This window comes from Nelumbo nucifera, chromosome 3, assembly GCF_055504915.1.
Source record: "Nelumbo nucifera cultivar China Antique chromosome 3, China Antique-T2T, whole genome shotgun sequence".
Taxonomy (NCBI): Eukaryota; Viridiplantae; Streptophyta; class Magnoliopsida; order Proteales; family Nelumbonaceae; genus Nelumbo; species Nelumbo nucifera.
In genome coordinates this window covers 19,335,227-19,349,662 of record NC_142651.1, presented here as the reverse complement: position 1 = coordinate 19,349,662, position 14,436 = coordinate 19,335,227, and the positions used below count along the sequence as shown (strand labels likewise).

General features: G+C 36.8%; 1 protein-coding gene across 1 annotated transcript; it reads right to left on the bottom strand.

Moving 5' to 3' along the window:
• Positions 1-80: 80 nt before the first annotated feature.
• On the bottom strand, positions 81-7,898 carry LOC104603243 (GDSL esterase/lipase 7-like). Its single transcript, XM_010267223.2, has 5 exons — positions 7,682-7,898; positions 6,730-6,857; positions 6,195-6,428; positions 392-644; positions 81-355 (listed from the first exon to the last, which is right to left on the bottom strand). The coding sequence occupies exons 1-5, from the start codon at positions 7,896-7,898 to the stop codon at positions 135-137; spliced, it is 1,053 nt and encodes a 350-aa protein (XP_010265525.1). The 3' UTR covers positions 81-134.
• Between the last annotated feature and the right edge of the window lie 6,538 nt (positions 7,899-14,436).

Here is a 14,436-nt window from a genome sequence, read left to right as displayed (position 1 = left end):
TTTGTTCAGCATAGACCCACATCTGAGCGAACCTTATTGTTTCAATCTAATGAGCCAAGCGAGGGAAATGGAGACATGATTTGAAATTTGGAACTCGAAGCATTTATTATTAATTTTTTGCCCATTTAAATGAGCTATATCTGAGCAAGCTGATAGATGCTGATAGGGGAACAGTCGGTAGCGTTCTGACTATAGCACCTGTTCGCTATAATGTCATTGACAGCTTGGGTTGGATGGAACGCATCCCAGAACAGATATTGGCTTCTGTCGGAGCAAGGGATTTGTGAGGGGAGGCAGGTCACCTCTCCTCCATACCTCCCGTTCCCACAACAAGCAGCGTTTGCCACAAAGAACCCTGCAAACAATGAAGTTGGAGGTGAGAGGTAATGACCGTAGTTAGAAGGGTGGATCACCATATCATAGAAGGTTTGGTATACGCTCTGATAGACGAAAAATGAACCAGGGAGGGTGGAATTGAGTGTTTTGGTGAGCTGGGCGAGACGATCGTTGAACAAAATGCCCAGGTTGTTGACCCTCTCCACGCAACCGTTGTCAGCGTTTGCCATGGATAGCTGATTGGGTATGCATCCAAGCGTCCCAATTTCAGTCAACACCATCTTCCTGGCCCCCAAGTTGTACAGTTTCTGCAAATTCACACACACAGGCAGGGCGAGAGAGAGAGAGAGAGAGAGAGCAACCCCACTGTCACTGACTCACTGCATCATGATTCATGACCTGCTGGTCTGCGCGTCCCTGAGGAGATGAGGGCCGGGAGAAAGAGTGTCTTAATTAAAGCTAACTGCATACTGCAGAGAGCATTGATCCCAGATGCAGTGGGGGAATACTAAACTGACTTGTAATTAATGGATGTAGCTTCCATTCCACCAATGCAAGTCTCAGACTCTCGGAGATGGTTGAAAGTATTAAGCAATAAATAAGCCAAATTGGATCTTATGGATAAAAATACTTATTTAGCCATTGGTGTTTCTACCCAGTATCACCAAATACCTTTGATTAAATTTATCAATGTAAAATCAAATCAAGTCTGCATTTTCATGCTAGAATAAAGTGCCAACCCTAAGGCTGCCTTTGGTAAGAGTACAAATATGTTTGCACTGTTTTCAAATACAGCTCAAGGCTGCTTTTGGAAGCAGTGTAAAACCTCATAGATGTAAAATTCGATGTTAACCTTAAAATGGTTCTGACTGTTGAGTTTTGAAAAATGTGATATTTTACATCAATTTTATTGATTAGTATTTACATCGATAATCAATATAAAACTTTATTTTACTTTAGATGAGGTTTTACACTGATTTACGATATAAAATTCTACTCGTTCAAACGCTGATAGATATGAACTGCGAATGAAATTTTACATCAATTTTAATTGGCACTCCACCCAAATGCCAACAAAACCAATCTGATGTAAGCTTTAAAATTGATAACGTTTTACATCACTTTCAAACCTAGCCCAAGGCTCAGTTTAAGAAGAGTGCAAATACAAATATGTATGGCACAAATATAAGGACAAGAGAAAACACCCGTAAAATTATACACGAGGAAACCCCTAAGGCTAAATTTGGAAAGAATACAAATACAAGAGTGCAAAACCTTGTATTTTGTATGTACATATTTATATTTGTATTTGTACTCTTTGCAAAATTGAGACTTATGGCAAAACAAAAATGACAAACATTTTTTTTAATGCAAGTGCAAGAGATTTATAACGGGAGGATCATCTCCTGTCACTGTCTGTCGCAGCACTCCCTTGCAACCATAATGAAACGCTAACAGGCTAGCAATAGAAAATAAATTTGAAACATCACGTTAATTGCTTTTTAATTTGCATCAATGACATGACATTGTTTGAGAAACCCGATTTCCTCCCAACTAGGGGTGTTCATGGGTCGGGTTATTGGGGTTTTCCCAACCGACCCAACTTGGTCGGGTTACCTGAGGTGGAAACCGAAATCGATCTATTGATAGGCCAAACCGACCTGGTCGGTTTGAATCGGTTTCGGTTTTGTTCCTGTACAAAATGACACCTAATTGAATTCTAATTGTAACTGCCTAAAGGGTTGCCTATTTGGTATGAAAGATTATAGAAAGTTAGAAACTATGATAGATTGCTTAATGGGCCTTTTAGTTCTAGTAGAAGAGTAGTTATGGTTAAGTAGGAAACTAGTAGAAGACTAGTTCGGTTCGGGTCGGGTTGGTTTCGGTTTTCACACAAGAAAACAAACCGACCCGATATATCAATTTATATATTTGCCTAACCCGAAACCGACCGGTACTAATAAAAACCCGGCCGACTTAGGTTGGATCGGTCCGAGTTGATCGGTTTAGTCGGGTTAGGCATTGTTATGAACAGCGCTACTCCCAACAAAAGACCGTTCCAACACCTTAGAACATCTCATTTATAACGGGTCCAAGATATACGGACAGACCACTGTTGAAATAATGTTGGGACAGTTTTGTTTTTTAATAAGAAATACCAATTATAAGTAGATCTCCTGTCACTAAAACAGTTCCAACACCCTATTCAATATGATCCGACACCACACATCTCATGATAAGACTGATAAGTGGTATCTGCCATGTATGAGATTGCAGTGTTACATTATAGTGGGGGAGTTGGAAAGTGTTTTGTTTGTAGGAGATCCAAATTCTCCCAATTCAATGTTTTATTTTATTTTTTGATATTAAATTGCTCTCTTTTGCCCTTGGGACCTTATTTCAAATTTCCTTGGTATGGTACAATTTTCTAGAATATTAATAATTCTTTTCAAAGATATTAAGAACCAATAATGAGACTTGTAACGGCATCTCACCGGAACCAACCCAGTTTACTTGTCAATCAAGCCACCACTCAGCTGGCATTCAATGTTTTAGTGGGTCGCAAGGAGTGCAGCCGTTTATGACATTTCATTTAAGGTTATGTTTGGTTTGAAGGAAAAGGTAGGGAAAAGAATGAAAAGATAGGAAAATCTATACAAAGTTTGTAAAGGATTTCTTACTTTTTCTTTTCTTTTCCTACTTTTCCCTTGAAACCAAACACAACCTAATGTTAATTGCAATAGACATCAATAATGTTAAGGGAGAATGACGGTTCAGCCTAGGGTCAGAATTTTTAGGCCCAAAGTACAGTTGGAGTGGGTGCCAGTTTGGAATTGATGCCAATTCACGTGCGGACATTGGTGTATAAAGTGGGGGTTTTTGTTATTTTGAATGTTTATAGCTCCGTTAGCCTAGGGTCAGAATTTTTAGGCCCAAAGTACAGTTGGGGTGGTAGTACTTCCACATATACAATCAAAATGAATTGATTTAGGGGGTGCCTGTAATGTGGATGAGAAACCACACCCTATGGCAGGGTCCAATCCACACCACACCACAGTCCACAACTGTTCTGAACTGTGGATAAATTGTATGGATTGGACCAGTCCACACCCACAGTGGTGTTCTGTAGGTGTGGTGTGGACACCATACTTTTTGATTCTATATATCTCATATACATTTATGAATGATTTACACCAACATTTTAAAAAACAACCCGGAAATGGAACCGTTCTGGCCATTGGTTTCCGGGTCAACGGTCCGACTGTCCAATTTGATTGGATGGCCCGTTCAGACAAATAAATTAAAAAAAATAAAAAAATAATTAAAAGTAAAAAACAGTTGAACGGGTTGACAGTTTGATCGCTCAAGTCAACGGGTTGTTGACTTTTTCAACGGTTTTTGGCCAAAAACCGGGTTTGGGGTAAAACGGAACCACTTGCCTGGACGGTTCCCGAGTTGAACGGCCCGACCATCCGAGTCAACGGAGATTTGAAAACCTTGATCTACACAGTTAATCATAAATATATAATTTTTGCATTTTATATGATAAATATATTGAAAAATGCATCAATGAATTAACATTAACCAATAAATATTATTTTTTTTATAAAAACAATAGTAAAATAATTAAAAATTTAGAAAATATATTTTATTGATAAGACATTAAAATTAAAAAAAATTAAAAATTAAGTAAAATAATTAATATTTTATTGACAAAAATATTAAAATGTGAAACAATGGTACACTTTCAGGAAAAGTGTGAAGTAGGGGATCAAAAATCAAGTGTGGATGGTCCCTAACCACAAGATTTTACCGTGGATGAGAAATTGGGGTGTAGAAGGGACCTATCAACGCTATATTAGGGTGTGGACGGGACTGACGGTCCCTTCCACAAGATTTACGCGGTTCCAAACACCGCCTTAATGCCTACAGCAATATATTGAGGTCATGTGATTCACGCTCAAGGTTATGACAAACGGTATAGCACATTATTCTCGATAGTTCTCTAATTTCTCAATCACAATCCGTTTCATTTGGATGTTCACATTTTCTATTCATAAGAATTTTACCTATGCCTATGCACAAAACACTACTCTTGTGTATTGGAAACATCTCGCTGCGCATAATAACATATAAGAGGATGAGATATTTTCTATATGTAACTGCAATGTTACGTGGATAAATGTAAGTAGAGTTGTTGTAGATAGGAAATCTAAACTTATCAACTGGGGCCATGTATGATAGGCAACGAGATCTACTCACAGGTGCATTAAGGATATCTTATCATTCATGCGGAGATATCTCTAACCCACGGCTGTATTGTATTGTAGGTAGGTATGGGTAGAGTTCTTCAACCCACCTGGCGCTCCCGGCCAGCAGACCTCCCCTAAAGCTTACTGCTTTTGCGTTGTGCCCGTGTTTCTCTTTTTGAACTTGCTGTGAAATCTTGTTAAACCGGTCTTCTATTTCGGGTTTTAATAATTGTAACTAAGGGGCTGTTTGCGTAAGAATGCTTACGTATGGTACTTTTTTCGAACCGAATTGGTATTACTGGTTTTTCAAAATTGAAACGGAACTAAAATCAATCGGTTAACTTATTGATCAGTTCAGTTTTTGACCATTTGGTTCTTTGGTTTTTTGTTTTTTGGATATATGATATATGTTATAAATAAATATACAATTATATAATATAACTACTAGAAATATATGCAATATATTATATTATAAATAATATATCATGTATTATATATAATGTATATGTATTTGTATTTAATATATATATAACATATATAATATGCTTTAAATATATAAATATATAATATGGGGCAAGGTGGGTTACGTCCTCCCCTGTTTTATTTCAATTGAATTTCAATTATAAATTCTAAGGGGGCCACCCCTCCATCTGAAGTAAATTTTGGGGCAAAAAATAATAATATAAGATAATACAAATACATATGTACCAGTTGCATGGTTTGGTTTGATTAACAGGATTTTTCAGTTGGGTTTAATTTTTAGATTTTTTGGTTTTTGGCGATCACCCCTACGTTTGTAAGGGCTTCATTTTTATGGAGCTGCTATTAGGAATGGCAATGGGGCGGGGCAGGGCGGGGACGGGGAGCCTCTCTCCATCCCCGTCCCTGCTAACGGGGACAAGGTTATTCTCATCTCCATCCCCACGAGGATCCCATTCCCTATGATTTTTATAATGTTAACCATTTTGTTTTTGTTTTATTATTTTATTTAAAAACATAAAAATAAAATAATTAAAATTTACGATCTAATTAGAAAAGATTCAAACATATTCAACCATATTTTTAAAAATACTAATATATAAATGTATGATTACATATATATATATTATTGGGGATCCCACGGGGCGGGGAGTGCTCTCCTCGTCCCCGCTAATGGGGATGAAAATTTACCCATCCCCGCTCCCATGGGGGGAAATTCATCCCCATCCCTGCCCCATTCAGGGCAGATCCCCATGGGGATCGGGGAAATAGGGGAAAATTGCCATTCCTAGCTGCTATCACCGAGTAGTTTTGAAGAAGTTACTAAAATTAGCTTTATTGAAAAATCATTTTCTTAATTCTTAGTAGAATGAAATCATGTCGAGGTTTAATGGGTTTTTTCACCAAACATAACTTCCAAGCTTTCCGTGTGGAATCCACACTGCAAAGCCAGAATCTGCTGTGTAAAGCCCTCCCAAACGGGTACTAAAGCCCCAAACGTTGGGGCTGTAATGTAACCAGCTGGCTGATTCCCTTCACTCGGACCAAATTTAAGTTTTCTTGTTCAGTTTTGAATTCATTTCATGAAACAAATTTGCTAGAAAGACATTTTAATTAGGGACTTACAATTAATTGTTGAGAAAAATTCCGAATGAGGTGATCAGCAGATGCTTCAGCATTGTAGATCCTGCTACTTGTATAGATATGGGGCATAAGATAATTATTGATGTAGTCATTGCTTCCGATGGATTTTTCTAGATAACTATGGAGGGCCTTGGGGCTTTCGAACAGAGGTGGTAAGTCCTCCTTCACAGTGTTCTCGAACAACCGTATCTGTTCATTCATCGATATTCTTGCCCCCTACAAACGTAACAGATATGGGAGAAATTAAAGAAGCAAGAACTGATCCTTGAACCAAGGAATGAAAGCTTATCAGAGATATATTAGCTCTCTTGATATTAATATCAATTAATGGATCCTTTAATACCAGAATGGTTCATTTGATTCTCCAGAAGAAGGACACAGGCTAGGCTAGCTAGCTATATATATATATATATCTTTTCATCTCCAAAGGAAAACGAGAAATAAACTGTATCTCAGATCTAATACAAGATAAGATATATCCAAATCAAGTATTGAATACAAGGGTGACGAGAATTACATAATTCTTGCCAGTTTCATCGAGGATGCCAGCAGCTTTAGATGCATAGTTTAGTCCTTTGGTAATATTTGCTCCTTTCGACGTTGGACTCAAACATGGTGGTATGAGTGGTAGCCCCAGTAAGCGTGCTTCAATTCAGAGTGCAGAAGTAATGAGAGTATGAGACCATGCATGATGAATATATATAAATCAGAGAATGAACCAATCTGGTTAATTGACATGGTTCATGACTTCATGGTGTGTATAAATTGTGTCATGCCACTACGTACGAAGTACTCCAGATATCTCCTACGTACACTAAAATTCATCAAAATTCGACTGGGTTTGATGGATTTTCCATTGGTCAAAGTGTTCATGGTATAAGGAGATCCAGACTCACCAGTCACCATTAGAACCAACTAGATACAAACTAAATAGATGCTCTTTGGGATCATTATATTAACAGTATTGACTGCTAACGTGTTTATTTCTCTGATTGGATTTTGAAGCCCATTGTACACTATCTTGTTTGTTTTGTGGCAGATGAGGAATGCAAATTCAAGTGCAGAAAAATGCATCAATGCCAAACAATAATATCTTAGGGTCCATTTAGTTCACAGTTGGAATTAGAATCAAAATCCTTTAATTGGTTCAGAGAGGAATGGAATTTCATTCCAAGGGAGGGGCTGGAAATGGCCATTCTCTCAAATGGGGAGGGCCGAGGGGAACACCATTGCAGCAGGAATGGGGATGAGATTTTGATTCTGCTCAACCAAACAATTGGAATCGGGATAGCTCATCCCGATTCTGATTCCAAACCCCTAGCTATTCCCGTGAATCAAATGGGGCCTTAGTTTATAAGAGTAGAGTGGCTGAGGTAAAGTGAAATGAGCTCAATAAAAGTGTGGTAATTCATGCATACAAGAGAGTATAAATTAAGGGATGAAGCATATGTATATATATAGAGATATACCGCCATAATCGACGACAGTGAAGCCATTGCAGAAGCGACCGGTAGGAAAACCAAAATCAATCCCATAAGGCGTGTAGTTTGCTAGCGCTGTGGAGGGAATATAGTTGTTATTTCCAACATCCACCAAGGAATCGCCAAAGATAGCTGGTGCGTGAGCACTGTCTTGCTGGGCTCTGGCAATGACAACAAGAAACAACCCAGCAGGATGTAATAGCATAAGCAATAATACTACACAACGCAGCAGTAGCTGTGAAGCTTTCTCCAGAGCTAAGCTAATAGCTATCTTGCGATGTGATCAATTGCAAGTGCTTCTTTGGAGATTGGAATACTAGACATTCAGCTTCTTGCTAGCTTATAATGCCTCGTAATTACCTTCCCAGTTGCAGCTACAGAAATTAATGTAGGCTTTCACGTTTTTACTCTCCTAAATTAGTTTTTCCATATCATTCTGACTTGTAATTATTTTGGCCTGCAGAAAAATGTATACTTGGTGTTCATACATGAATTCATGAAGCCGTTACCCAGAATATTGACTGGGAGTAATTAGTATAGAGCTAGGGGATGATGAATCAATGCATGCGGCCCAAAACTAATTAATCATTCCTAACACCTCTCTCTCGGCCAACAAAACTGTTGTGTGCATATATAGGGAAACAGGCTAAGGATGTCACTACTGCACTTTTTTGCCTTGCATTAAACCTCGACCTTGATGGTTTCATTTATATCTTATTTTTTTGGTAATTAATAATTTATATCTCATAGACAGGATTCTTGTAGCCAAACCCATATAAGGCTAAGGCTTAGATAAAAGATGATTTAGTTTTAGGTAATCAGACTGACCAGACTAGATATTGAACAAATGATTCGGTGACCCAGTGACGTTTCCGAGTCTTGGTTAATTGTGAGAATGAAATACCGTTTGATTAACCGATAAAATATTAACCAACAAACATTCCCTAGGTTGTAATTGTAATTGGATTCATCTTATTGATCGAGTTTAAAATGACAGAAAGAAATTAAAAAGTTTTAGGAATTTTTTATTTTTATTCATCAGATTGGATGAGGTTAGATATGCATTCAATTCAATTATTAATGGTTTTAATTTCTAACATCCAAATCAGATATAATTGCGTTCAGAGCTGAGTCGAGAATAACAATACTGGTTTTAGCTATGGGTGTTTTCATGGTTGTAAAATGTGATAATTTGGTACCTAAATTTTAAAGTGTGACAATCCATCAGTATCCGAACTTTTAAAATGTAATAATCTAGTATTTGAACTTTCAAAACGTGGCAATCCAGTATCTGCTGTTAACCAGTCCGTTAATCAGCCGTTAAGTGACATTTGAAAAGTCAAAAATGCCCTAAGAATGCCATCTAATTCTCTTTATCAACCATCCAAACATTGACAGTAAAATGAACAGTCCCAAATTCTAGATTATTCTAAACAGTCACCAACAAGCCATTAAGTGGCATCAGTTTGGGTTCAAGCTGGGGTCAAAACCTAGGTTTATTTTTATTTTGACTTCTTGTATTTTTAATAAGTTAAGTTAAAAATAGGTAACTTCATGTGCCAAAAATGAGAGGAGTAGGGGCACTTGTGAGCTCTAAGGTGATGGGACCCTTCACTTTCCCTCTTTCCTCTTGACAAGGTTATGGCATCAGTTTGGGTTCAAGCTGTGGTCAAAAAGGGTTAAGAGTGATACGGTGGGTTTTATCATAGATAATTAATTAAGATCCAAGAAGTCTTTTTTATTCTAACTTCTTATATTTTTGATAATTTAATTTTAAAATAAGGGAAAATTCCTGATTAGTACCTTGTATTTTGGGCCTAGTGCTACTTTGGTTCTGAACTTTAAAATGCGCCCTGAACTTTCAAAACATGAAAATCCAATATCTACTATTAACTAGCTGTTAACCAGCCGTTAAGCGGCATTTTAAAAAGACACAAATGCCCTTTGAGTGCCATCTAATTTTCTTTATCAACCATCCAACCATAGACAAAAAATTAACAGTCTCAAATCTTTGCCTTTTTTATTCAAGACAATTGGGGTCACCGGAATGCACTCAAACGTGGCCCCAACTTTCTTGAATGGAAAAGGCAAGGATTTGAGACTGTTAATTTTTTGTCAGCATTTAGATGGTTGATAGAGAAAATTAAATTACACTTGAAGGGCATTTGTGTCTTTTCAAATGCCACTTAACAGCTGGTTAACAACTAGTTAACGGCAAGTATTGGATTGTCACGTTTTAAAAGTTTGGGTACAAAATTATCGCATTTTAAAGTTTGGGGGACCCAAGTGGCATTAGGCCCAAAGTACTGGGTATTAATCGGGAATTTTCCCTATAAAAAAATAACTACATGTACAAGAAAATGAGAAGAAAAGGAGGTCCATGTGAGCTTTGGAGACCAAATCAGCCCCCCACAACATCCCACAGTACATCTCCACTGTGTATTGGGAACATCTCCTGACGATGGCATCATCATTCCTGGTATTATCATCGAGAGATGTTCTCAATACACGATGGGAATGTGCTGTGGGACGTTGTGGGGGGCTGATTTGAATTCATAAGCTTTGTGGTGAGAGGACCCATCACCTCCTCTCTTTCCTCTTCATAGATGACCGATGAAATGAAGGTGTAATTGGAGAGAGCCACACAAATAAATCATGGTACAAATTTTCTGCCTTCTTAATAAAGTCCCATATTATTGGCTCATTTTTTTTTTAGGAATGCACACGTATACACATTTACTTATTTTCATGTGCAACTTAATGGCTTTCCTATTCTTAGGGTCCATTTGCATTCAAAATTGGAATTGGAAATGGAATCAAAATTCATTTGAATTAGAATTAGAATGATCTATTCCTTCTGCTTGTTTGATTCAAACATAAATTAAGATTGGAATTGGAATAAGCTAAAATGAATTCTCATTCCCGAGGGGCAGAGAATGGCTATTCCCTCGAATGGAAGAATGTCATTCCCCCAAGAATGAAAATGAAGTTTCAATTTTGTCCAACCAAACAGTTAAAATTAAAAGGATCCATTCTAATTTCAATTCCAAAGCCCTATTCCTGTGTGAACCAAAAGACACCTTTAAAATTTGGCATAGAGTATATTGATTCATTAGACATGATATTTTCACTTAATTAGTAAGTTTATTGCCCCTTCGGCCGTTGTAAGACCCCATTTGATGGGCACATTATTCCCCACCGTTTACTGATCAGCTGTATTATTTAATTTTATGTTTGTAAGACAAATTGTATAAGAGCACTGAGCATCGACGCAGAATAGCTTCTATTTCAATGGACATTGAAAGTTTCTCGGTTATCAGCAAAATGCTGTATTTCTTTATGTTTCTCCATTTACTGACACGATTGGCTTGGAAGTTTCAATGGTTAAAACCTAACAGAAACCCGTAATTTAATATATTAATAGAAGCTGATTAACCATTTTTAAGAACTAAATCAACCTTCAGCCTTCACTATTTTTTATTTCATTATGAAAAAATAATAATAATTATCAAAACTTAAGTTCAAGCTGTTATCTACCTCATCCTATATAATAGTTTAATGGGAAAATTGTCGATTAGTATTTTGTAATGTGGGCTTAGTGCCACTTTGGTCCCTAAACTTTAAAATGTGATAATTTAGTATTCAAACTTTCAAAATGTGTCAATCCAATACCTGCCGTTAATCAGTCAATAAGTAGTATTTGAAAAGACACAAATGTCCTTTGAGTGTTATATAATCATCTTTATCAATCATCCAAACGTTGACAAAAAATGAATAGTCCCAAATCCTTGCCTCTTTTATTCAAAAAAGTTTGGGGTCAATCTCAGTGGGCATTCTGCTGATCCCAACTTTCATGAATAGAATATGCAAGGATTTGGGACTGTTTTTTTATCAATGTTTGGATAGTTGACAAAGAAACTACAAAAGTATTTGTGTCATTTCAAATACTTTAAATGCTAAAATTTGGGAAGTCTCAAATGAAGCTTCATAGTCTTTTTATGCAATAAATAATCTTTAAATGTGTTTTTAAAAGCCCAATAAACCAAATTGTTTACTAAACGGCCTGTATTTTTAGGGAAAATTCTGGATTAGTACCTTGTACTTTGGGCCTAGTGCCACTTTGGTCCCTGAACTTTAAAACGTGACACAATTCAGTATTCTAATTTTCAAAACATGCCAACCTAGTACTTGTTGTTAACCAGCTATTAAGTGGCACGTGAAAAGACACAAATGCCCTTCGAGTGTCATCTAATTTTCTTTATCAACCATCCAAATGCCTTCTCAAAATTAAAACACTGTTCATCATCTTCTTCCTCAACAGTTCTATCTTTGGCATTGCTTCCCCAACAAGCAACCCATGAGGGTGTACGACAGCCTATGGAATGTAGATGATTGGGCAACAAGAGGTGGGCTTGCGGAAACTGATTGGTCACAAGCACTCTTCATCTCTCTCTCTCTCAAGCAGACACTCTTCAAGATCTGATTTAGGTCATGGAGCACTATTTCAGTCTCAAGGTAGAGGCCGATGAACAATCTTTTTTAAGGGTAGTTTTGACATTTTGAAAGTTTTACATTTCATCATGTGATATAGATAATTGAAGAACTGCTAATGATAGGTACTAAATTGGCACATTTTAAAAGTTGAAGTATTAGATTGTCGCGCTTTAAAATTTAGAGACCAAAATGGCACTAGACCAAAAATATAGCGTACTAATCAGAAAATTTTCCTTATTTTTAAAGAAAAGACTATAAAAGCTCAATACGTCTTTTATTTATACATGTAAGCTGCTGAAAAATCTTTCTAAAGAAACTTATCAAATGGCACCGGAGTCTAAAGCACGCTGGTCTTATAACATCTCACTGTCTAAATAGGGTCATTGGGTAAACAAAGCCATTTGTATAATTTTGGCCATGTCTAGGAGCCTTTCTCTTATGGGGTTTTTTGTGCTATAAATTTACGTTGGAGAATTCAAAAGCTAGCGAGAAGATCATTCAGTGAAAAAAACCTTATTTTTTTGGTACTTGTTCAGTGAAAAAGCTTGAAATAATGGTCATTTTCATCAGAAAAGCCCAATTGAAAATGTAGAAAAAATATCCATTTAGCTTCTCATGTTTGCAATAAGCACTTTGAACAAATAATAAATAAATAAATAAATAATGGCCAGTCAAATGCTAAAAACGTGCTTTTTCGAAAGAAGCCCATTTCAAAAAATGACTTTTAAAAAGCCTGTTTAGGACAAAAAGCACCTCCAAACATGTCTTAGTGGTATAGGAAGTCTAATAAACAACTTAGGAACATTCCACGTGGCAATCTCCTTATGACTTTTAAAAAGCCTGTTTAGGCATTTATATGCAATTTCGTAAATGAAGACAGGTACAATGACTAGGGGGTGGATGGATCCATCTTTGATCCAATAAAAAATGGATCAAATTCAAATTCAATTAAAAACTGAGAGATAGAGGCGTGAGATTTTGGTCCAAGAACGGCCTTCGGATTTACTGGCTCTCACAAGAACCCCAAAGCGCTGCCTTTGCTTTCTGAGCCTGCAACTTGATCCAATGTGACCTGTAAAACTCTGTAACCCTTAAGCTATGTATATAATGTTGGGATAAATAATAACCAGTAAATCCAACTTAACCTGCAATTCAATCAGAGCCTAGAAAATGCCAAGTTGACCGAGCAGGTACACAAAGGATTCTCTATGTCTGGCCTGGCCCAACCCGGCCCTAAAGTCGAGATGGGGTTAGAGTGGCAGGCCAGTCAGCCATACACAATTAAGGAAGGAAGCTTTCCATTAGTCACATGGATTAATCTACACTAGTCCAAACTCCAAACTGATCAAGCTCAAGCTAGCTATATTCAACCCCATCCTCCTATTGTTTGCTATATATCTTGGGTTTTGGGAACGCCACCCACCAAAGCCATCCAAATCACCGAAGCACAAAGCCATGTTCCACCAATTGAACAACCCGGCCCAATAAGAAAACGTTACATGAACCTGTGAAATGCAATGTGTGAGTCCAGATCTCTATTATCCGTTTGACTGTCTTCCAATTCTAATTCGATTCAATTAAGGTGCTCAGATTTAATTAATCTGTTTTATGATCGGATGAAATAGAGATATGCACCTTTGTATTATCTGATAGGATCTCATTTACATACATTGATACATAAAATTAATATACTAATGTCAGTAAAGTTGGTTTGAATGTTTTGTTTAGTCAAGAGTCATGCGTTCAGAATCTCTTATAAATTACTTTTAAAAATTATTTAGTTCACAATTTACAATAATAAATTCATTTCTAGCTCTTTTCATTAATAATATATTTTTTTTCTGATCATCGTTGATTTAATTTTTTAATGACAAATAATATTTAAGTTCTATGATCCTATCTAGCTCTTTTCCCATTTGAAAATTTGAATACTAATTTGGATTTAGGATTTATCCAATTGGAATCGAATCCAATATTTGCAGGACTGTCTCTCTATTCCGAGTTCCGAGAATAGATCTCTTTAACATTACAGGGTGGAGGCAACATGTTACAACCAGTTTGTGACACGTAATACACGGCAACAATCGGTGGTTTGCTCATTCCAAGACGTGGATCAAATCTCCACATAACACGTTGTAACACGTGGCAAAACATGTGGCACATGATGCATGTGACTAGCTGCCTACTTTTGCTTGCCACATGGCACAATTTTCTATTCAGATAGAAATTAATGTTTTTCACAGGAAGGC

Coding starts and splice junctions, on each gene's coding strand:
- LOC104603243 (XM_010267223.2), bottom strand. CDS start 7,898: ATGCTATTACATCCTGCTGGGTTGTTTCTTGTTGTCATTGCCAGAGCC. Junction 6,429..6,729: donor ATGAAACTGGCAAGAATTAT/GTAATTCTCGTC, acceptor TTACGTTTGTAG/GGGGCAAGAATATCGATGAA. Junction 356..391: donor GATCCACCCTTCTAACTACG/GTCATTACCTCT, acceptor CATTGTTTGCAG/GGTTCTTTGTGGCAAACGCT.